The 26,237-nt window shown below is 45.4% G+C and overlaps 1 protein-coding gene and 1 pseudogene across 1 annotated transcript in view; both read right to left on the reverse strand.

The window, feature by feature from the left end:
* Positions 1–26,237, reverse strand: part of LOC124722285 (alkaline phosphatase-like) — a 658,646-nt gene that overhangs the window by 301,365 nt on the left and 331,044 nt on the right. Inside the window, exon 4 of the mRNA XM_047247471.1 lies at positions 12,270–12,477. Within this exon, the coding sequence (XP_047103427.1) occupies positions 12,270–12,477 (208 nt within the window). The remainder of the gene's footprint in view (positions 1–12,269; positions 12,478–26,237) is intronic.
* On the reverse strand, positions 6,117–6,234 carry LOC124723247 (annotated as a pseudogene).

A 26,237-nucleotide genomic window follows, 5' to 3' on the forward strand; every position in this document is an offset into this window, starting at 1 on the left:
ACGTGGGCCAGTCTATAAGGACAGTCTTTGATCGCTGTGCAAACACCATCGCCATTTCAAATACAGATATTTCGAAAAAATTACAGTGGTAAAGAAAATTCTTATGAACAGTGAAAAGATTATGTTTAACACACGAGAAATTAGGTTCCAACACTTAACGTCTGGCTATATGTGATTAGTGGTCCCGTGTAAACTAGACTCGTGTGACAGAAAGTTCAACAGAGACCGGTTATGAACGCATCAATGCATGGGAGATGGTTCAGAAAAATACATAACATAATTTACCAGTTGATATGAGTGGCGGTGCTGTAAGCGAAACTGAACCGCGAGCGGAATGGTAATCTCTGGCACCTTAGCATTCACGCGCCCTGTGACGTAAATATGACATAAGATAAACAATAAGATGCTGTCTTCTCTTATCTACCAGGCGTGGATCCCCATCCTCAAAACATCCAATAACTTGCTGGGACACTCTCAGGGTCATCTAATACGTTTTCATAAGTGGAACTATGTCATCACCAGTATTCGTAATTCGCCGTCTCCAGCTTGGCCACAGCCCATTATCGCTTTCGTCTCCAGCCATCGTCATCGCTGTGTATGTCATCTGTCATTATTGAGCCTATCATCAATTTTGTCGACACTCACGACCTTCACTGGAAGTTATCTCTTTACCTGTCGTCGCTTACGGTGGCAGTCATTGCTTTACCTGTCATTGTTTCTGCCAGCAGTCGCATCCTTCGCGAGAAATTGTCTTCGTCGTCAACTGCTTTGTCTTTCTTTGAGCTGTCGTTATCACCAGTGTCTTTAGTGTGATCTTACCACCGCTCTTCACTTCGCCATTGATATCGATCGTACTCCTGTAATTTGAGCCCGCTGTCTGTTTTCTCGTGATCAGTGGTGGATCGTCTTGTCACCATCACTATAACAGACATAGATATACACCGGTACACCACTCCTAGATACACATATTACTACAACCACAACCCCGCCCCACGTTCACTTTCCAAGTATTTTATCTTCTCATTTCTTTCCCAACCCGCTGCCAGAGCGACTCGTTCAATTTATCTACCAACTCTCCTACAGCCATCAAACTTACCCAATATTTCCTTCATAAGTATGTGCAACTGCAGCAACCACCAACCACAAACACAACAACCACGTTAGCACGGCATATATCACTAACATTAGTAATATCACTTATAGAAGCATCAACACCTGCACCACCGGCACCAGTAGCAATGCCAGCACTGTATCCAGCTCCATATCGTGCACCATCGCCATCACCATTACCATCACAATAAACAGTGCAAGCGCCTCTGTCATCACCAGTCCCATTACTACCTCAATCTCGAGTACCAGTATCATTACACAACATTCAACCAACCCATATCCTCTAATCTGCCAACCAACACATCTGCCCACTCTCCTCAGCCAGTGTCTCCTACGAAACCAATTTCTCTCCTTACAAAATCCTTCAGTTCGAACCTTCATTCACAAATACTCCGAGAACATCCCACTTTTGGGACCCACGCCAACGTTACCCTCTTGTCTGTTCGTCGTCCCAAAAAACCATCTCCCACACACCATCCGCCGACCGTTATGTCTATGGTCAAATGAGCTGATTCCGAGATCACAGCAGAAAACGTCACACAGAAAGCAAATTCGAACCCTGGCCTGACAATCTGCACTTCGATCCGTATCCACAATAACCATGGATTCACTTACCTTATCATACATACAACTGCAGAAACCCACTTCACTGAAAGACCCAATGTCTCCATAGAGATTGCGCCAACCTGACACTGTCTTTCACCTGTAATACTTGCAATGGAGCCCATCAACCATATTTTCACAAGTGCAAAGCCAAACGATTCCCAACCACACCCAAGTTCGCCGTCCCCATCCCGCGAGTAGCTGACTCTATTTATCTGAATAAACTACCTCCGTTCCCTGGTTCAAATGGCTCTGAGCACTATGCGACTTAACTTCTGAGGGCATCAGTCGCCTCGAACTTAGAACTAATTAAACCTAACTAACCTAAGGACATCACACACATCGATGCCCGAGGCAAGATTCGAACCTGCGACCGTAGCGGTCGCGCGGTTCCAGACTGTAGCGCCTAGAACCGCACGGCCACTCCGGCCGGCACATTCCAACAAATTACTTTGCTCTCCCACCCCAATGACAGATGACAGGACAATAACGAACATTCCTTTTGCGTTAAAAGGTAAGGCAAAGCAGTAACACGACCTTCTGGAACAGAATGAGGCTGTCGAAGCTATAACCCGTAGCCAATGGCAATACCGATCGCAGTTGTACAGAAACCACATGGCTCACTTTGCAGTTCTGGAGATTTCAAAGCGATGGTTAACTCTCAGTCTCTGATTGATTCATATCCCAAACTGAAAGAACTGATTTCAAAATTTGTTGGTTGTGTGTATATTGCCATGATAGATCTTAACGAAGCATATTCGCAAATCCCTTTGGACGAAGACACACAGAAATTTATAGTGGTAAATACTCCATTTGGTGTCTACCATTACAAAAGGTTACCCTTCGGAATAGCCAGGCACAGCTCCAGAGGATCTCTTACAGAATTTGGAATCTGTTTTTATGATTCTACAAGCGGCTAATTTGAAATGGAACGAAGATAAGTGCATCTTCTTTTAACGTGAAGTGCAATACTTATTTGTTTGGGGTGGGTTTTCCGCGGTGCCACAGGAAAATGCCAGGGGAAGCTACATATAAACGCCCACCGAATACGTACACCGGTAAGCAAGAAAGCAGGAAGCTAGACGGCTTTATCACCTCCTCTCTCTCCCCACCTCTCCACAAGGGGAGGGATTTTTTGTATCATTCTTAAGGGTACAAAACAATTACGACAACACGGCGCCACCACACAGGCATAACCACTCGCCTTGCGCCTTCCAGTTCCAAGCAGCAGCTTAACAGCTCCTACTTACAGAGTAACAGGGTAATCACGAGTGTCTGCACTATTACATTTAGTCATCGTGAAAACAGATCACAAGGAAGTAGTCTCCCCTAAGAATATCCAAACGTATTATCATATACTGGACAAGAGTGGTTTACTGGCTAATCTTTCCAACCGGCTATGCAACACAGAAAACATGGCCACTACAACATTAAATTCAAATGGGCTTTCTCAAGACTCGAAAATTCTGACAACAGGTACAACACTGAAGATCAGTGACCTGAATATCGAAGGAATCTGTAAAAGCAAATGTGAATATCTCTCATGTATGTGTTGTGAGAACAATGCGGACATAATTACTCTACAAGAAATGTACACAAAAGACGACAGTGATCTCCAAAGCAGAGGAAAAATCCCAGGGTGTAAAGTGGTAGATGCTCTTCAAGACGAACACCATGTGTACTGAATAGCAATATTGTTAGGATGATAATAACTGATTACAGAATGGTTTCCAAGGACTCTACAGACAACAGTTTTATCTTGGCACTGATGACATATGTGACTACTATTATCAACATCTACAAACCTCCAATAGTGGTATGGTTTACAACCCCATTCAGACTTCTTACGTCGGCCGGTGTGGCCGTGCGGTTCTAGGCGCTTCAGTCTGGAACCGCGTGACCGCTACGGTCCCAGGTTCGAATCCTGCCTCGGGCATGGATGTGTGTGATGTCCTTAGGTTAGTTAGGTTTAAGTAGTTCTAAGTTCTAGGGGACTGATGACCACAGATGTTAAGTCCCATAGTGCTCAGAGCCATTTGAACCATTACACTTCTTACTGACCCTGCCACCTATGTTTGAGACTTCAGTAGGAACCACCATGCTTGGGGATATAAGGATAATGATATAAATGGCAACATCTTAAATGGTTCAAATGGCTCTGAGCACTATGGGACTTAAAATCTGAGGTCATCAGTCCCCTAGACATAGAACTGCTTAAACCTAACTAACCTAAGGACATCACACACATCCATGACGAGGCAGGATTCGAACCTGCGACCGTAGCAGTGGCGCGGTTCCGGACTGAAGCGCCTAGAACCGCTCGGCCACAGCGGCCGGCATCTTAAATGGTTGGCTGTCCTAAAACACTCTGTATTTAGTTTTTAGTGCAAAGAACAAAGCAACTTTTCGATCGGTAAGATGGAAGAAAGACGGCCAAGCTAATGGAAATGAACTGGCAAACAGGAAAGTTATGGACTCTCTGCCACACAGCCAACATAGGCCGATTTTCATTGATTATGTCATTTAGATACCGTTAGTAAATTCAACTGCTAAAGCTAGTTGAAGTTGTTAAGAAGTATGACAGATTTACAAAAGCTGTCAAAGAGGTAGCAGAAAGCCGGCCAGAGTGGCCGTGCGGTTCTAGGCGCTACAGTCTGGAACCGCGAGACCGCTACGGTCGCAGGTTCGAATCCTGCCTCGGGCATGGATGTGTGTGGTGTCCTTGGGTTGGTTAGGTTTAAGTAGTTCTAAGTTCTAGGGGACTGATGACCTCAGTAGTTAAGCCCATAATGCTCAGAGCCATTTGAACCATTTTTGAGGTAGCAGAAAGAACGACAGCCAGAGGAAACAATACATCCCAGGATGGTCCTATGAATGTGATGAGCTATACGGGGAACATAAACTTACTTCTTCAAATAAAACATCAGTCGAACTTCTTCAAGCATGGAATGACCATAGAAGAAGGAAGTGGCAAGAAGCTATAGAGAGCCCCGACTTCACCCATTCGAGTCGTGATGCGTGGCAGCGAATGACGAAATTGGGTGCAGATTCTGGGCCTTAGAGATGCCAGCACAACATCACATCAATCGAAGTCGCGACACGCTTATTGCAGAACTCTGAAGCAGAAAGAAGAAGAACCGCACAAGGCTTGTGCTCTCAGCTAGTCCTCCATCCGGAGGTTCCAGGCGAGTTCACAACCGATGAGCTGGAGGAAGCTTAGGCAAGTGTGCGTACAAACAAAGCGGCTGGTTTCGAGGAAATATATCAGAGTTCCTGAAAAACGCTGGCCCGAAAACTAAGCAGTGGCTGTTGCAACTATATAACGTGATACTGATCACTGGAAAATTTCCAACAAAATTTAGGGCTGCAAAGGTAATGTCAAAAAACCTGGTAAACATGGCGACGAAGCAGCACATTATAGAGCCATGTCACTACTTAGTGTAGTTTATAAACTACTAGAAAGACTGTCGCTAAACCGTATTCAACTGCACTTCCATCAATATAATGAGAAGCAGCAGCAGTAAGAGAGTTCCAATTTCTGTGAAATCAACTACAGAATGCTCCTGCCTGCAGACTCAAATCTAGAAAACCATCCTGGCTAACGTAAGATGCGCCTCTCGTGAACAGTGACAAAAGTAGTGGCTGTATTTGAATCTAGCGTTGTTTAGTATTTTAAACATGCTACCAGTTTTGACACCACATGGTGTCATCTTCAGCCCTGCATATGGACAAACTATATATAAAACAATTGAAGACGTTGAAATGACCACATCCGCCGCTGACAAGAAAAAGAATACCATCAAATCTGTTGCTGCACACTCTCTATTGGATGGTCCTGCAGTCTTTTGTGGATGCAGACTGAACTTCAGCATCGACATCAATGATTCGTTTACCCACGGAAATGGATGGCTAACAGTCGCATGACGATGGGTATGAGAGCACAGACAATATAAGACATAGTTTATGACTAAAAAAGATATATCACATCATAGAATTATATAATGAAAATTTGATATTGTTATTCACACAAAAAAATTGCATCTAACTTATCTGCAATTTTTTTGCACCAATGACGCAATGGACTTAAGGAGAACCCATACGTACAAAGAGCTACAGCAGCAAAGCGATCAGAGCCACATATATCCCTAACAGCAACTGTCAATATTTATCCGTAGGGTTAAAGTGGCATACATAATATAAAGCACTCCGTCGTCAGGCCACGAGTGGCCTACCAGGACCATCCGACCGCGGTGTCATCATCAGTGGAGGATGCGGATAGGAGGGGCGTGGGGTCAGCACACCGCTCTCCCGGTCGTTATTGATGGTATTCTTGACCGAAGCCGCTACTATTCGGCCGAGGAGCTCCTCAATTGGCATAACGAGGCTGAGTGCACCCCGAAAAATGGCAACAGCGCATGGCGGCCCAGATGGTCACCCATCCAAGTGCCGACCACGCCCGACAGCGCTTAACTTCGGTGATCTCACGGGAATCGATGTATCCACTGGGGCAAGGCCGTTGCCCATACATAATATGCGTCGACGAATTATTGCCGAGGAACATCTTACGTGGCAAAATCACTATTTACATGTAACAATAGGCTATAATGAGTAACATGGCAAAAGTCAATCAGTAAAACCAGTAACCCCATATGTGCAACTACACGTACTGGACCATATACTAAGAAAAACCCATATAGAAACCCAGCAGAATAAAACCAAACACATGTGCATATTAGCGCACAATTACATGTCAAAGAACTCCAAAGATTCCATAATGATGAAAACTCAGGTAATAGCTTACGCAAACTTGACAAACGTCGAGGACATCCGAACACGTCCCAGACGAAACGCATAATGCATAACTTATATCTCTGCACACCTAAACCACACCATGGTAGCGGTACACCAGTGTAACCAAACTGTGCGCCATACGTTTTGTCTGGGACGTATAAGGATGCGCTCGACATTTGTCACGTTCGCTTAAGTTATTACCTGTGTTCCCATTATTATGGAATCTTTGGAGTTATTTGTCTTGTTATTGTGTGTTAATACGTACATGTCCTTAATTTTATTCTGCTGGGTTTCCGTATGAGCGTTTCTTAGTTTATGGTAGCGTATGTGTAGTTACACATATTCTTCTGTCATGCTATGTATGTTTCTATATGCAGGCGCTTGAAGATGATACCAAGTGATGTCGAAACTGATAGCAAATTTTGAAACGAATCAACGACGTTAGATTCAAATACAGCCGCTGGATTTGTCATTATTAAAGCACTACGTGTCTGGCTGCAGTCCCACTTCATAAATTTCTAGAGACTCTCGAGTATGATGTTTGTCAAGAGTGGAAAGAGGTTTTGCAGAAGTGTCCTCCGACTAATTCTCATCTCATAACTAACCTTAACAGAGCTGTGAATGGATTTGGTCTTCCCAGAGAACTGTGGACACCCCTGAATCGATTCCGTACAGGGCATGGAAGATGTGGCGCCTGATTGTATGAATGGGGGTCCAAAGATGCACCGGTGTGTGATCGTGGTTATCCTGTGCAATCTATGCGGCACCTGATTGAAGCGTGTGTACTATGAAAATTTCCTTGTGGACTCAGCGAGTTGCATTTGGTGACACAAAGAACTGTAGAGACCTAGATATTAAGTTAAAATATTTTCTCTCGATTGTTTGTTTACTTGTTTATATTACGTATATTTTTGTGTTTTTTTTAACCTTTTATACATGAAGTTCTTAAACAAGACTCTAAAATGACCATGTTAGCCATACGAATAAATAAAATAAATAAATCGTGAAAATAACATAGACTGCCAAGAGACAGAGAAGTTATTTAGACTTCGTCGTATTATGTATAGGACATCCAGTACCACCCATTAGACTGTAACCAAGTTAAGTATCATTTTGTAACACACTGTTAGTAAATGTTACTGGTTATTCCTTATTGTGTTGCCACATTTCTGTTTTAGTGTCACCACCTCCCCCACCCTCGCCACAAACCCACGTTCCCGCAGCCGATTTTCTCAAAAGAAAAGACTACGTTAAGATTAGGCAGGGCTGTATTCAGGGGTACCAGGGGTAATATGTGCATACTGATGGGTTTGTGGTTCACTCGTGATTGTCATCGGCGATCAGGTGGCATTCAAGAGGCCTGACCGTGCGCCCTTTGTTTAGATTCTGCAGGTAGTAACAGTGCTGAGTTTAGAGAAGAACAGTGTTTGCAACATTCATTCCACGGTACAACCATGCCGCGCCGACGAACAAGTTCAACTGTTTGCACGGGGTCACAATTTGGCCCTGCGGGAAGGTAGATGGACGAATCGGGATTACTGCACATGTTGGGCGCGTTGTATCGGTGACACATCGCTGCTTTCACCAGTGGTCTATGGAACATTTCCCCACGTTTAGACCAGGTTCTCGACGTCCGTGTAGTACAGACGCACGTCAAAACCGTCGCGTTGTGCGTGCAGCTGTGTCATACCGACATCATCCAGCGAAGAAATCTGGTCACATGTGGCACCTGCTGTGTGAGGACCAATGAGAACTGTCTGCTAGCGGAAGGACTATGATCACGTGTGTCTGTGGCCAGGCTGCCACAGACACCATGACACCGCCAAGATCGGCTACTCTGGTGTCATGCAAGAGTCAACTGGAGAGTGGAATGGCGTTCTGTTGTCGTCAGCGATGAGAGTAGGTTCTGTATGTATGCGTGTTACGGACGTGCATGTGCACGTCATAGACATGGTAAGCGGACTATTCCGGAGTGCATTCGCTCACAACAAACAGGTTACACCACAGACATTTGGGGGCATCAGTTACAACTCGCGGTCACATCTGGTGTTCCTGCAGCGTAAATTAACCAGTACCCGCTACACTGCACAGGTTGTTATCCCTGTGCTACTCTCGTTTCTTGTAAGGGAAGGTGATACGCTTTTTGAGCAGGACAAATCACGTCCACATACGGCTGCAGCGGAGCAACGTGTTCTTCGTGATGTAGAACTCCCTTGGCAAGCAGAATCACCAGGTCTCTCACCAGTTCAAGATATATGGAACATGACGAAGGAGAAGCTTACTCGTTCTCCAGAGCTTGCAAGAACTATTACTGAATTGCAACAAAAGGTGCAAGATTGTGGCGACAGTCTATCATAGGATGACATTCAGCAGCTTTATGAGCGTTTTCATGCGAGAATGCACGCTTACGTTGACGCCAGAAGAACGAGGGGGTGTACTGTGTATTGACGTGCCTGTTTTGGCACCGTTCACTGCGACTTGTGTGTTTCCTTTGGTTTCAGTTTATTATCATATACTCCGACAATGATGTACTACCTGTCTCATCATTGGTCAGTGAAATAACCTTGTACTGGGTGATGTTCATTTTTTCTGGCAGTGTAGTTAATCTTGTAATTTTTGTTTTTATATGCATGCATCTAAAACAAAAAAAATGGAATATGGTAAATAAGATAAAACCTAAATCCAAACTGACGTGGGTAACGAACTAATTGCGGAAGTTGACTTATTAATTTATTTAGAAGAAAGATCTATTGGCATGAACAGAGAAAAACAGATGTCAGAAATGGAACCACTCAAGCAAAAGGTGCCTTCAACAAGAAGAAGAAGTCCTTGACTTCAAAACGCACCAACCTCCAAATCACGAAAAGGTTTCTCAAAGCCCATGTTTGGACTGTGGCATGCTATGGTTAGGACACACGAACTCTGGGGACTGAGGAAGAGAAGAAACGGCTCAAATGGCTCTGAGCACTATGGGACTTAACTTCTAAGGTCATCAGTCCCCTAGACTTAGAACTACTTAAACCTAACTAACCTAAGGACATCACACACATCCATGCCCAAGGCAGGATTCGAAACTGCGACCGTAGCGGTCGCGCGGTTCTAGTCTGTAGCGCCTAGAACCGCTCGGCCACCTCGGCCGGTGAAGAGAGGAAATTAAATCCATTAAAGAGTTGGTGTTATAGACTCGTCCTCAAAAGAAAATCGACCAACATGGTTACGAACGAAGAGGTCCTAATGAGTTTGGGTGAGTAGAGAAATTTGCGGAAGTCAATTACCAAAAGAAAAATGCAACTGATTAATCATCTAATGAGACACGAAGGACTCCTGAGCAGAATAACATAGGGGTATGTTAATTGAAGGAGTCGTAAAGGGAGACCACGACGAAGGTAAATAGATTTGTGGATGTAAGGACGACGTAGAAATCAAGAGGAAATCGGAAGGTAGTGAGGAGTGGTGATATGCTGCCAACTTACTGCTGCCAATCAATCCCTGGACTGATCACCACAGAAAAAGCAGATATATGCAATTAACACTTTGCCGACCGGCGACATTACGGTGGTGTCGTGCGCGAAATAGCGGTCAACGGCCGGCGACACCACAGTGGTGTCGTGAACATAGTATCGCGCAATGGCTGGTGACAACACTTCACTATCTTTTTCATTCTGTTGGTGTTTTGTTTAGGTAACAATAAGTTACACAGGTCAACAAGTTTTTTGTTTTCATAAATACTTGTGCACTTTTATCTTGGCAGACGAAAGAGACGATACGATTATTTACGATGAATGCGCGGACGTCTTGTCTGACGTTCCGGACGACTTGGCCGATTGGGAAGAAGACATTGGTTATCAAAAAAATTAAAGTGAAGCAGGATCGTCGGAAGATAGTGAAATACGTCCAAGAAGAATTCGGCGAACGCTACGGTTGCCGGCTGATTCGGATGAATCAGACGAAGAAGACAGACTATGATATACTAAGGACCAATAATAAATTTGAAGGATCTACGGATCCACACATATTTCCAAAGATACACAGATCGTCATGGATATCGTAGAACTATATATTGGGAACGATCTATTTGAATATATTAGCAACGAAACCAACAAGTACTACAGTCAAAATTGCAACAGAAGGAAATTGGATTAAAAAAATGCCAAATCTGTCGACGTTACGGAACCCGAACTTAGAAAATGGTATGGTCTTGCTGTCCTTATGGGAATTGTAAGAAAAGCAAGGATCGATGATCACCGGTCAACGAATCTGTTGATAGACACACCGATATTTCGCAAAACGATGTCGCGCAACCGATTCAGACAAATATTATCATTTTTACATTTTTCCAACAACAACAATAAACTTTATAATGCCGACCAGTTTTTCAAAGTGTAATTCGCAATTCATTATTTTTCCAAAAAGTTTAGAGAAACGTTTAATCTACGTCAAAACATCTCAATTGATGAAGGAATGATACCGTGGCGTGGACAGTTAAAGTTTACAAAAAAAAAAAAAAAAAAAAAAAAAAGGTTCAAATGGCTCTGAGCACTATGAGACTTAACTTCTAAGGTCATCAGTCCCCTAGAACTTAGAACTACTTTAACCTAACTAACCTAAGGACATCACACACATCCATGCCAGAGGCAGGATTCGAACCTACGACAGTAGCGGTCGCGCGGTTCCAGACTGCAGCGCCTAGAACCACTCGGCCATCCCGGCCGGCTAAAGTTTACAATCCGTCTAAAATTATGAAATATGGCATACTTATTCGGATGCTGAGTGATTCGAGTGCGGGTACATTTCCTCATTCAAGATATTTTCCGGTGCTGGACAACCTTTAGCAAAAACAGTGATGGAACTATTGACACCTTCTAATGGAAAATGGCATCACCTCTACATGGATAATTGTTATAACAGTGTAGAACTTGCAGAGAAGTTACTAGAAAAAAATCGTGTTTGTGGAACGATACGGCAAAATAAGGGATTTCCGGAAAAATTAAAGCGCGCAAAAGTCAATGTGTTTGAAGCTTGTCATCAGCGGAAAGGTGACAAGCGGCCGGCGACAATACAAGTAATCCGAATAAGCGCTGTCGGCGCCAAGCGAATAAATTTGTACGAGACGTGCGGACGGCAAAGTGTTAACACTGCTTGATACTGAGCGAAATATGTTCGTAACTTGTAACAAATAACTTGTTATAAGTAAATAAATATCGTTACTTATAGTCTTACAAAACAAAGAATGTACTCATAATAGTCACAGAACGAACACATATCTACTATGGCCATATTAATAACCTCCGCCGCGCGGGATTAGCCGAGAGGTCTGAGGCGCTGCAATCACGGAATGTGCGGCTGGTCCCGGCGGAGGTTCGAGTCCTCCCTCGGGCATGGGTGTGTGTGTTTGTCCTTAGGATAACTTAGGTTAAGTAGTGTGTAAGCTTAGGGACTGATGACCTTAGCAGTTAAGTCCCATAAGATTTCACACACATTTGAACATTTTTGAATAACCTCCAAACTGCTCGTCAGCCTCTGTTTGAACATTGAAACCATCTCTCGTACGAACTAGTTCGAGTATTCGTGATACTATGTTCCTGCATTTTGTGCTTGCTGCGTGTTTCTGAATATAGTCGGGCTCTGTTCTTTCCTCGTCTCACAAGGAAAGCAGTCACACAAGAGAAAAGGAAGAGCGTAATGCACTTTCGTAAACTTAATGGATATTATAGGTGTTACTGAGCTGAGAAGGTCTAGACGTGCAAAGAATGGTGGAACCTGACCTATGAGGTGGTCCAGCGGAGTGCGCGCGAGCCGGTTGAGCTGCTGGCGGTTCCAGGCGTAGGCGGCGCGCAGGCCGCGCCGCTTCTTGTCGCGCAGCCAGTCCTCGATGAGGTTGCGGCCGTCCAGCCGGCGGCCCTCCTCAGCGTCCAGCTCCGGGTCGCGCGCCTCCCTCGGCAGCCAGTGTCGCCGCCCGCCGCCCAGCACCACCTGCCAAAATGATAACAAAGCTATGCGTACATCGACGAAAAAAATTCCAACACCAAGAAATCACTAATGTAGAGTAATGAAATTTCGTCAATACACTTATCTAGGTAACATACACTACTGGCCATTAAAATTGCTACACCAAGAAGAAATGCAGATTATAAACGGGTAGTCATTAGACAAATCTATTAAACTAGAACTGACATGTCATTACATTTTCATGCAATTTGGGTGCATAGATCCTGATAAATCAGTGCCCAGAACAACCACCTCTGGCCGTAATAACGCCTGGACATTGAGTCAAACAGAGCTTGGAAGGCGTGTACAGGTACAGCTGCCCATGCAGCTTCAACACGATACCACAGTTCACCAAGAGTAGTGACTGGCGCATTGTGACAAGCCAGTTGCTCGGCCACGATTGACCAGACGTTTTCAATTGGAGAGAGATCTGGAGAATGTGCGGGCCAGGGCAGCAGTCAAACATTTTCTGTATCCAGAAAGGCCTGCACAGGATCTGCAACATGCGGTCGTGCATTATCCTGCTGAAATGTAGGGTTTCGCAGGAATCGAATGAAGGGTAGAGCCACGGGTCGTAACACATCTGAAATGTAACGTCCACTGTTCAATGTGCCGTCACTGCTAACAAGAGGTGTCCGAGACGTGTAACCAATGGCACCCCATACCATCAAGCCGGGTGATACACCAGTATGGCGATGACGAATACACGCATTCAATGTGCGTTCACCTCGATGTCGCCAAACACAGATGCGACCATCATGATCCTGTAAACAGAACCTGGATTCATTCGAAAAAATGACGTTTTGCACCCAAGTTCGTCGTTGAGTACACCATCGCAGGCGCTCCTGTCTGTGATGCAGCGTCAAGGATAACCGCAGCCATGGTCTCCGAGCTGATAGTCCATGCTGCTGCAAACGTCGTCGAACTGTTCGTGCAGATGGTTGTTGTCTTGCAAACGTCCCCATCTGTTGACACAGGGATCGAGAAGTGGCTCTACGATCCGTTACAGCCATGCGGATAAGATGCCTGTCATCTCGACTGCTAGTGATACGAGGCCATTGGGATCCACCACGGCGTTCCTAATTACCCTCCTGAATCCATCGATTCCATATTCTGCTAACAGTCATTGGATCTCGACCAACGCGAGCAGCAATGTCGCGATACGATAAACCGCAATCGCGATAGGCTACAATCCGACCTTTATCAAAGTCGGAAACGTGATGGTTTAGATTTCACCTCCTTACACGAGGCATCACAACAACGTTTCACCAGGCAACGCCGGTCAACTGCTGTTTGTGTATGAAAAATCGGTTGGAAACTTTCCTCATGTCAGCACGTTGTAGGTGTCGCCATCGGCGCCAACCTTGTATGAGTGCTCTGAAAAGCTATTCATTTGCATATCAAAGCATCTTCTTCCTGTCGGTTAAATCTCGCGTCTGTAGCACGTCATCTTCGTGGTGTAGCAATTTTAATGGGCAGTTGTGTATTGAAGAGATTAACGACACAACTTCACAGGTTAAGGTAAACACGAAAAAAAGGCATTGAAAATATGAAATACTGGTACATTCATAACAGGTGTAACCGCCAGAATGTCGGCTGCAAGTATGCAAACGTGCGTACATTGCATCGCACAGATGCGGGATTTCAGTTTGTGGGTTGGAGTTCCATGCCTGTTGCACTTGGTGGATGGGTACAGGGACAGTTAATGCTGGTTGTGGATGACCCTGGCGCTGTCATCCGATGATGCCCCATACGTGCTCGATCGGAGACAGATCTGGTGATCGATCAGGCCAAAGCAACTTGCGGACACTTTGTAGCGCATGTTGGGTTACAACAGCAGTATGTGGGCGAGCGTTATCCTCTTAGAAAACACTCCGTGGAATGCTGCTGACGAATGGCAACACAACTGGTCGAATTACTGCAAGCGGATGCGTGGGACAACCACAAGATTGCTACTGCCGTCATACGAAATCGCACCCCCGACCATAACTCTAGGTGAAGGTTCAATGTGTCAAGTGCGCAGACAGGTTGGTTGCAGGCCCTCACCTGGTCTCCATCTAACCAACAAACGGCCACCACTGGCACCGAGGCAGAACTGGCTTTCATCAGAAAACACAACACATCTCCATTCCGCCCTCCAATGGGCTCTTGCCGGGCACCACTGAAGTCGCAAATGACGGTGATTTGAGGTCGGTGGAATGTACGCTACAAGGCTTCTGGATCGGAGCTGTCCTTGAAATAACCGATTTGCAACAGATCGTTGTGTCAATACGACGAAGATAACTGTCTTCCTTCTCGGTAGTGCCACGTGTCCGTCCGGAACACCCGATCTTTTTGTGGACGTACCTTCCCGTGACCACCGCTTCCAGCAATCACGTGCAGTGGCTACATTCCTGCCAAGTCTTTCTGCAGTATCTACATCTGCATCTACATGATTACTCTGCAATTCACATTTAAGTGCTTGGCAGAAGGTTCATCGAACCATGAATCGCGGAAGAAACATCCAGCTACTCGTAGCCCTGTTACACGACCTCGTTCAAACTCAGTTAGCTGTTGGTAATGGCGTCTTCATCATCTTAGATGCGTTCTTGACTAAGGTCAACTCATTATATCCAATCTCGAAGGTAACTAACAGTCACTACCGTTGCAGTGCATATTTAAAGCGATCTTATTTACATCCTCATAGTGGCGCTACTAGCGCCACTCTCATGCCACTGGCACGAAATTTGAATAGACATTATCTCGCAGATGGAGAAACACGCCAATTTTCGTTTATCTCGCACAACTTCTTCCTAATGTCAGGATATTTTTCTCCATTGTTGTATTACTAGTTTTTCTGTCTGTATTTGAAGGTTAACCTCAGGGACTGCTACAGGGAATTTGATACGGTTTTCACTAACAGACAGACTGATTCACAAGGATACACTGCCTGCCTGACACTGCCTGACAAAAGGGTGAAGGACTCAGGAAGGAAGGGAGACAGACTGAAAATTCCCGGGTTGAGAGGGTGTGTGAGGTTATTTCAGTGGCTGTAAAATCGAATCAGATTTACGAAGAACTTGTCAGTATGACGTTGCACCCCCTCTTGCCTGAATACACGAACTGATTCGGTTGGAAAGGGTGCAATAAAGCCGCTGTGTCCTCTCCTGTGACAAACTAACCCACAGTTATTGTAACTAGTCCTTGATGTTCAGCATATTGGCAATGGGACAGAGTTGACATCCGAACTGGTTCCACACGTGTTCTATCGAAGACTTATCTGGTAATCTTGCTGGCGACAGGAATAACTCAAAATCACGCAGACAGCTCAAACAGACACGTGACATGAGTTGACCAAGATGATCCTATTGAAAAATGGTACTACGGTACTGTCGATCGGGAGATAAAGCACGAGGGCTCAGGACGTCTGTGACATAACGCTATGGCATCAGACTTCCCTCAATCACTATGAGGTTTGGTTTGAAGTCATACCTGATGGCTCCGCACACTACGACATCAGGAGTAACTGCTTTGTTCGTTGGTGGCCGGATATCAGCCCACGCCTTTGAGCCCAGGAGAGAAATACCTGAAGCAGCAAGGTGGAAGGTTGAGGAGAACAAGACACCAAGCGGTAGTCGAGCTAAAAACGGCTGACTGACGGCAGACAGGACACAGATTAGGACAAGACAAAAGCAACTTGTGTAGACAACGAAGTGTAAAGCGGAAACTTTGGCCACAACGATGTCGACAGGACAAGAGAAAAAAAGAGACACAATACGAATCGCAACCAGAGGAAAAGACTAAGTGCCAAGATAAGTTGTTATCCAATAGTCCATAGTACAGCGATGACAATATCACAGCCGAGTACAGAACTGACTGACCGTTCGCTTGAGGGCTTTGTTTATGTCGGCCATGACGAACACTACTGCCTGTCGTATTCACGCGTCGAGATGGGTTGCACGCTCCCGCTGCGAGCGCAGAACTGCGGCGAGACTGGCCATCTACGTCCGTTACGTCTGGCGGGCATCCAACTTCCGCGGAGCCGTATAAGCCAGAACAACACAGTTGTGCCTGTCCAAAACATAGGATGAGTGGGAACTATCTACAGGTAACAGCCACAATCTCCAACGATGGTCATCCGACGTATTGCAGAACCGCTATTCATCGCTGAACACTTTACACCCCCATATATCAGCAGTTCATGTTCCTGGCCACAACACCAAACATGGGATGGTAATTTCCTGCTACGGCTGCTGCTGGTCTCCTACCAATTGTGTGGGATGACACACAATGTTTCAGGGAGACCAATTCTCGTTCTCGGAAGAGGTGCAGATGTGAATGGGTTAAATGTGCTTTGTGCACGAAACTGCGATCTTACTTCGTGGTGGTAAGACATGGTCGACCAGAAACTTGAAGAAGAGTACGTCTGCCCTGATGTACCCATGCAGTCCAACACTTCGCCACTGTCACATCTGAATGCCCCACAAATTTGAATATTGCACGATTCCAACAGCCATCCAAATGGATATCCTAAGTGAGGCCCCTTTCCTACTCTGTCTTGTGATGATAACGCTGTTTCATAGGAGTACGTAGCAATTCCGCGTCCTTCACAGTGATCACTCAACATGTGAAGACGCTCATGTCCGCTATACACACGAACAACAATAATGCAAGCTGGTGGCCATTCTACCTGTCACAAAGGCATGTATCTCTTGTCATTTAATACTCGTCGATGGTGTGTACATGTACAAAGTTACATCGACATCTGTCTATGTCCTTTGGGTGCTCATTTTTTCTGTCAAACAGTGTAATTTAGCACTTCTACACCAGAGAGGTCAGCTGGCCGTGGATACGTTGTGCTTCCCACTGTAACATATCATTTCCGTGACGCACATGTGTGCTAGCCCTTTTCGTTTTGTAGTCGCCTCGGCCAGTTCCAGCTGCAATGGGAAAGGATTTCTTGTTTTGCCAGAAAATGATGGGCAAGTCTTTCACTAATACCCCCAAATGGATGGTGGTCTGAGCAGACTAGCCTGATTTTAAGAGTGAGTAATTTTTCCAATATGTCCGGTGATTTCCAAAACAATGTTCAAATGTATGTGAAATCTTATGGGACTTAACTGCTAAGGTCATCAGTCCCTAACCTAAATTATCCTAAGGACAAACACACACACCTATGCCCGAGGGACGACTCGAACCTCCGCCGGGACCAGCCGCACAGTCCATGACTGCAGCGCCTTAGACCGCTCTGCTAATCCGGTGATTTCCAACATCCGCTACAGACAAAGTTTTGGAACTCCTGCCAGGCAGATGCATCTTACAGAAGCTGTGTTAGAGCGGGCAGAAAATTTGACAATGAAATTGCCTGAATTCTATTTCGGAATCGAAGGGAATGGAAGGCCTGAATGCTAATTAATTTCATGGAGCGGCGTGGATCTCGCGAAATCGTGGAGTCGGCCTGCAGACCCCGATGAGTGTTGAAACTGTGTCCCTTCTGGGGCGGAGAAGATGTTTTATAGTGTACTTTAGAAGTTGGGGGAAGGTGATCCTTCCGTGATCAACCGAGTTATTCCTTAAATTACGAAAATCGGTGACAAACCGAATAGTGGGTTCCAGTAAGCGGACGCGGATTCTGGTTGAGTCATCCCAGTTATTCTCCTCCACTGTTGCTTTTAAGTAAGAGTGCACGTGCCTGGTAAGCAGAGTCCTCAAATCAGATCGCGGAGCCATTAGCTTGTTCGACGTTAGTGCTTTAGTGGATGTGTTGGATTTGGTGTGATCTAATACAGGTAAGTAAGATGTATTTGTTTCCATAGAACACCGGTACTTGCAGTGGATCCTTATGCAGTTTGGAATTCCTGTGTGATGGTCTGGATAGATGTCTGCATATTACACATTACGACTGTTGTGGTTGGCAGGAGAGCCAACACCGTGTTACTAGAGGAGTCCGAAATGCACGCGTTTTAGCTCACGCAGGCTGGCGTGAGGTCTGGAACAGGACAAGGAAATTAGAATTTAGAAAAACGGACGTAGCTGGTGGAATACTTAACTTTAATCCATTAATGATGAACGTCGGTCTTGACGGTACATGATTCACAATATCAATAGTAACTGAATATGGCGCCTTGCTAGGTCGTAGCAAATGACGTAGCTGAAGGCTATGCTAAACTATCGTCTCGGCAAAGGAGAGCGTATTTTGTCAGTGAACCATCGCTAGCAAAGTCGGTTGTACAACTGGGCGAGTGCTAGGAAGTCTCTGTACACCTGCCGTGTGGCGGCGCTCGGTCTGCAATCACTGATAGTGGCGACACGCGGGTCCGACGTATACTAACGGACCGCGGCCGATTTAAAGGCTACCACCTAGCAAGTGTGGTGTCTGGCGGTGACACTACAACGACCCTCTTCAACTATCGGCGGTCTCTGTCAGTCAACAGACGAGGTCGGCCCGTACGCTTTTGTGCTGTACGTGTCCTTTCACGACTCAACTTCACTATCACATTGGAAACAGTGAACCTAGGGATGTTTAGGAGTGTGGAAATCTCGCGTACAGACGTATGACACAAGTGACACCCAATCACCTGACCACGTTCGGAGTCCGTGAGTTCCGCGGAGCGCCCCATTCTGCTCTCTCACTATATCTAACGACTACTGAGGTCGCTGACTTGGAGTACCTGGTAGCAGGTGGTAGCACAATGCACCTAATATGAAAAATTTATGTTTTTGGGGGTGTCCGGATACTTTTGATCACATAGTGTATGTATGTGAATGAGGCTCGCGCGCCAAGAAAGGTTGTCATGCCTCCCATAGAAATTTTTGAGTGGTGTTTTGTGTGCCTCGCTCCCCCTTGACCTCCAGCTGTATGCCTTTGTTGTGTCGTGGAGATCATCTGCGCGAGTTGTCAAACGTCAGTTGCCTGTGACGTGTGATCTGTTAGCGGTGAACGTTTTCCACTCCAGCGATCGTATCTCGGAATGTTTATGATAGTAGTTGGCATTGCTACAGCGTTTTGGTTATTGGCATTGATATAATGAGAATTTTACCCTGTCTCACGAATCAAAGCCAGGCTGTCGACTCTGATTTAGACTGATTTTATAACATTACAGAACAGAGAATTAATGTGGATACTCCAATAAACGTTTCCGACTAAGTCTGCGGCGGAGTACGTCGCACAATTCGTCAGGCACGCTCCACGTCTCTAAGGGCGAGTGAAATCTTTCGCGGCCGCGAATGTGATTTCGATCGACGCCACGGAAGCTCCAAAGTACGGGCGAAAGGAACGTTTGAACACCAGGCCAATTTACAGCGTTCTCCATAAGGAGAGAACAAAGGCACCGAAATTGAATTTTCACTTGACCTGTTTCGACTCGACCCATCGCGAACTTCCATTCTGTTAATAAATGGACATTGATTGCGGCCCACTGTTCTGTAAAGATGCATGCAAAAAATTGGTTCAAATGGTTGTGAGCACTATGGGACTTAACACCTGTGGTCATCAGTCCCCTAGAACTTAGAACTACTTAAACCTAACTAACCTGAGGACATCACACACCTCCATGCCCGAGGCAGGATTCGAACCTGCGACCGTAGCAGTCCCGCGGTTCCGGACTGAGCGCCTAGAACCGCTAGACCACCGCGGCCGGCGAGATGCATGCAACGGGTCAGCTCTTATAACAATGGTAGCAGCGGAAATTCAAAAGGCCGTTAATTCCTATATCTATCATTCAGTGACAATCATAAGTGTAAATAGAATAGAATATACTATCGAGTACATCATAGTAGATACACTGTTCGCTTTGTAAACCCACAATAAGAATATGGTCGAGGATGTAGAACGTGTCAAAAAATCAGAACAATTGAAGTGGTAATGTTCTTTCCACACACCCTAAATAAGATGGCCATTCATGATGCGTAAAAAATATAAAAAAATTTACAAATTGATCCTTTACACATTAATTAATCTCTGGATCTTGTATCATACATAAATGTGACTAAACATTTTGGACAGCTGCTTAATAGCGTGTTAGTCCACGTTTGGAACGCAACATAGCAGCAGTTCTGTGTGTCACGCATTCGACAAGCCCTTAGCAGGTTTCCGGAAGTATATGCACCATTTACCTTCAAAGAGGTCGTGTAATTTTTGTAAATTATAGGACGGTGGTTTGTGGGCGTGTCCCAGATCTCTTCCAAATGGTTAAAAACAGGCAAATCTGGTAGCCCAGACATCAACGTGAGTTCACTATCACGCTGCTCAAGCCACTGTAGCACGATTATGGCCTTGCGACTCGGTTATTAATCATAGTGACAGAGACCTTCGCCGTTGGCAAAGACACCAAGCGTGGAAAGACTTGATGGCACGCAATAATGTTAACGAAGCCCACAGACGTTATGGTGCCTTAGATTACTACCACAGGTCTCACGGAAGCCCAGTTGAATGTCGCCCATTGCATAATACAGGCACTGGCCTGCATTCGTGGCGCGATGTATGTTTCCAGCAGCCGTTCGCCTAGAAGACGGCGTATCCAGACGCCACTGTCGAACTGGTGTAACGTGACTTATCAGACTACGTGACACGTTTACATTGATTCACCGTCCAATCTCACTGATCCCGTGCCCACTGCAGCCGCAACTGACAATGTATTTGAGTCAGCATGGGAGCACTTATAGCTCGTCTGCTGCGATGTCTCCTAAGCAACAACGTAAGCGGAACGGTGTGCTCCGAAACACTTGTGCCTGCGCCAGCAGTATAGTTCGTCGATAGATCTACCACAGGTCACCATATATCCAGCTTTACAGAGGGACCATACCTCCGACCTCACATTCTGTGAACAGGCATGGACGTCCAGTACTGTCACCAAATTGCGGATTCACAATCCTTCAATCACTTTCCGTAAATGCTCACGACAGTAGCACGCAAACGGGTAGGAGCGACAGCGACAGCAGCAGGCGACCAGCTTCGCCGTCTCCAAGGCGCTCCTTTCCAGGCGTTGGGCGGTAACAACCTGCCCTTTGTCAAAGTCGTTCACGTCAGTGAATTTCCCTATTTGCGGCCAATATCGTCGCTCGAACGATTCCCCATTCTTATCTGCTCCTCTTCTACAGTTTTCCTGCCCGCCCGGCTAGCCACGCGGTCTAAGGCGCTGCTTCCCGAGCGGGAAGGCGTGCCGATCCCCGGCACGAATCCGCCCGGCGGATTAGTGTCAAGGTACGGTGTGCCGACCAACCTGTGGATGGTTTTTAAGGCGGTTTTCCATCTACCTCGGCGAATGCGGGCTGGTTCCCCTTAATCCACCTCAGTTACACTATGTCGGCGATTTCTGCGCGCCGCGCGGGATTAGCCGAGCGGTCTCGGGCGCTGCAGTCATGGACTGTGCGGCTGGTCCTGGCGGAAGTTCGAGTCCTCCCTCGGGCATGGGTGTGTGTGTTTGTCCTTAGGATAATTTAGGTTATGTAGTGCGTAAGCTTAGAGACTGATGACCTTAGCAGTTAAGTCCCATAAGATTTCACACACACATCGTAAGTCCATCCCACTTCCTCTTCTATGGTATCTAAGATATGGTGGGTAAGTGTTGTACGAGAAGGGTCCACATAACAAGAACTACGGAATTGTAATTATCGTAAGCAGTTCTTTGAACAGTCTCCTGCAAAATGTTTTTGAATTCTCTCCAGAAACAAACTACGAACTTTTGAACTTCAGCTCCTGTCGATGAATTACTCGAAAATTTAATACCGTATTACGGTGTGGAATGAAGGGTACGTAAAGTACACCACCTCCTTTTTTTTTCATATAACCTCTGTCTGATAATTTTCGCACGTTGAAAACAAAAATTACCTTCAGAGCGGTTAGACTTTCAGAGGAGAAGAAGAGACTTTAAAATCTATTAATTTTTAACAGATCAGAAAAGAAAGCAAAAATTCGTAATGTTTAGTCTTTTCTTAAACTACCGAGATGTGTAGTAGGAGGACACAACAGTATTTTTTTGCCCAGAGAATGAAATTTGAGCCTAATAACTACACTGTTGAGTCTGTTATAAACTACATGCATCATCATCGTCGGCGTTATCAAAAAATGGTTCAAATGGCTCTGAGCACTATGGGACTTAACTTCTTAGGTCATCAGTCCCCTAGAACTTAGAACGACTTAAACCTAACTAACCTAAAAACATCACACACAGCCATGCCCGAAGCAGGATTCGAACCTGCGACCGCAGCGGTCGCGCGGCTCCAGACTGTAGCGCCTAGAACCGCTCGGCCACCGCGGCCGGCTTACTCGTATGGCAGAAAATTTTTCCCAGTCACAGACCACAAGCCTTTGACTGCACTGTTTCATCCGTCGAAATAAGTTCCCGAACACATGGCGCGAAAGCTTCAACGTTGGCCGCTATTATTGTCAAATTACGAGTATGATCTTCCGTATTGTTCGACGGCGCCACGCGCAAACGCCAACACACTATCTCGTTTACCTATCGGCACAGATGCACCATTTGACGCACCGGAAGCTCCTTGTTTATATATTGATTCTTCTGATTTGCAAGCACTGGATTCTTTTCCTATTGATTCATGGCGGAATACACGAGCCACGGAGCAAGAGCAATCACTAAGTTTGTTAAAAACCTACATTCGCAAAAGTTGGCCGCACTATCAGAAATGTAATCCCGATCCCTTAGTGCGAAGATATTTTGTGCACTGCAACAGTTTATTTTTTCTGAACTACGTGATTCTGCTTCGCACGCCTAACAAACACACAAGTCTGTTAAACCCCACCTCATTGCACCACCAAGTGTTATGTCTCATATATAGAGGTCCCTGAGGAATGGTTCTCACTAAGCAGCCCGCGCACCAACAGTGTACGTGGCTTGGTTTAGATAAGCAACTAAAACGTACGATGGCACACAGTGGCACATGCGCGGACCATCAGGGCACTCTACTCCAGGAATTTTTCTCCTTGCCACTCTCTCATAATCCATGGAAACGCCTCCTATAGACGAAATAAATCTCGGGTGAACAGCGTGGTATGAGTGTGCATAGGACTCAATATTTCGCCAATCGACCACGTTACCATCATCAGGTGCGCACCTGATGATGGCAGCGTGGTCGATTGCCTAAATGTTGTATCCTATGCACACTTATACCAGGCTGTTCACCCGAGATTTATTTCGTCATAAAATACGCCCGGAGAAATTGAAGAATCACGCCTCCTATAGACTTTGCTGGCCCTTTTTGGCACACAAGTTACTTGATTATTGTCGATGCGTACAGGAAATATCTTTTTGTTATACCAATGCATTCGACGAATGCTACCAGCACTACCAAAGTGCTCGCTTCTGTATTTTCTCCAGAAGAATTGCCACAAACAATTGTATCTGACATGGACCTCCTCTTACTTTCAAGGAATTTGCCCAATTTTGCAAAAATAATGGAATAAAGCATGTTATGACAGCACCATTCGCGCCACAGTCCAACGGTGAAGCCGAACATTTTTCGTTCGAACTTTGAAGATGCAAATATCAAAACTTCTAACTTCACAATCACTGATATTTCCGAGTTCATATCGTACTTTGCCTGCTCCTGACATTTCGCCGTTAGAACGTTTGTATTGGAAGACGCCTTCAGAACTTACTTCATTTGCTTAGTCCTTACGGCTCTGCTCCAGCTTCAGAATTCACCACTAAATTTCACCCGAACGTCAGAGTTCAATATCGAATGTATAACAAGCCACATCTATGGGAATACGGCGTTGTTCTCACATCAGCTGGCAGAGCGCAGTACACTATTTTCTGCAGCGCAAGTACTCATCAGCACCTCAAAAATCAGCTACGCCTCCGTGAATTCAGTGCTCCTGCCGTAGATCAAACTGTTTCAGATTTCTTCAATGCACGATTCCCAACAGTCGTAACGCAGTCAGATGCGTGCGCCGCTACGCACTCTCCCGTAGACATCGATGCCGTCACCGTCAGCTAGACGCCGGCATCCTCTGTATCACCCTCTATGCTCCTACCTGTGGCGTCGGAGCTTCCTGCGCATTGTTTTCTGTGGCAGTTTACCTTCCCCCAGCCAAGCAACGAGCCTCTTTACTATCCGTGGCACAGGCCTTTCCCCGTACCTTCCAATTTGGGCCGGGGAGCGGTGCGGTATCGGCCGCTATCCGGTCGACCGCACTTTCAAATACGTACGCCGTCAGTTACGCTGCCGTGTTTCCTACAGCCGCCACCGGAGCACGAGGGCGCTGCCACGACCGATTACGCCGCTGCCAATGAGATGCAAGCATCCCTTCTCCGGAGCTTCAGCGGTGGGTGTACGTAAGTTCGATCATTCATGCACTGAGCTAGTGATGGCCTAAACTGCGATTTTCCGATATCAGTGATTTCTGTGAATGCTACTTTTCAGTATCCGTTATTCTTAACTGTGATTTGACGCTGTTAAGAATTGCAGTTAACGAATCCAGGTCTTGTATCCCTCCGCACTCTAACACTGCTATTTCTGCTACTACTGCGATTTCTGCGACTCCTGCGATTTCTGCGATTTATCACCGTATGAATAAGTTACACTTGTCCACACAGAAAGTAGCATCTCAAGAAAACTGTCATTAGTAAGTATGTTTTATAATTGTTCATCCGTTGGTTTTAATTTTGTATTAAAGAAACAATTGGGAAAATATTAATTGTGTAATTAATACGAAAGTATCCAGAATGGGATTTTCACTCTGCAGCGGAGTGTGCGCTGATATGAAGCTTCCTGGCAGATTAAAACTGTGCAGGAGAGCTTCTGTAAAGTTTGGAAGGTAGGAGACGAGATACTGGCAGAAGTAAAGCTGTGAGGAGTGGGCCTGAGTCGTGCTTCGGTAGCTCAGATGGTAGAGCACTTGCCCGTGAAAGGCAAAGGTCCCGCGTTCGAGTCTCGGTCGGGCACACAGTTTTAATCTGCCAAGAAGTTTTCAATACCATAGTAGCCATACAGTACCGTAATAGTTCGTGTTTAGAAAACGAATTCTAACGTATTGTTATGTTCACAGGTACCTGAACTACGCTTCAGTCACTCAGTATAGCCATAATTCAAAATATCATTGTCAACAGATATGGAGAAATTGACACTGCGTCTTTAGGTTGTCTTCGTCAGACGAGAGGTTAGTTTCTAAGTGTTTCGATGAATTTAATTACGTAACTGAGATCGCCCTTGCAAATGTGAAACATCTCCCATTGAGTGGCTTTCGTTATAGGAAATATAAACAATACTACCATGTCGATTACATTATTTGTAATCAGTAACAGCAAAAATGTTTAATAACGCTTGTGATTTTGTATCTATTCACATCAAGGCTTTTGAGAGAGAACCGTGAAGATTCAAGACAACTCTTAGATGACTTGCAGCTTAAAAGTGCCATGATTATGAATTAAGTGTGCAGAATGAATGATTGAACTGTGTTTAATTGAACTTATTATGCGATATTAAAGCAATGCTAAATACAGTGAGTGAATAATGAAAATCTCATTTTCCCCATGTTAAGCCGTCCTATACTCGTAAATTTTCCGCCATTTAATTATCCGCAATCATGTTGTGGTGCCACTGACCTGTAACATAGCCTGAGGTCTGGAGTGTGAGTTTTGAGGCTGTTGATATGAAAGTGGGAAATACGGATCCTCCAGTTAAATCAGGAATAGTTTAAGTGCAGTACTTGAAGGTAACACAGGAAAAGCTTACTTACGTAGGTGGTTGTAGTGTCGGCAAAAAGTTCTTGTGGGTGCAGTTGCCATGTAGAACACCAAGTGTAT

Source organism: Schistocerca piceifrons, chromosome X (assembly GCF_021461385.2).
Source record: "Schistocerca piceifrons isolate TAMUIC-IGC-003096 chromosome X, iqSchPice1.1, whole genome shotgun sequence".
NCBI classification, from domain to species: domain Eukaryota; kingdom Metazoa; phylum Arthropoda; class Insecta; order Orthoptera; family Acrididae; genus Schistocerca; species Schistocerca piceifrons.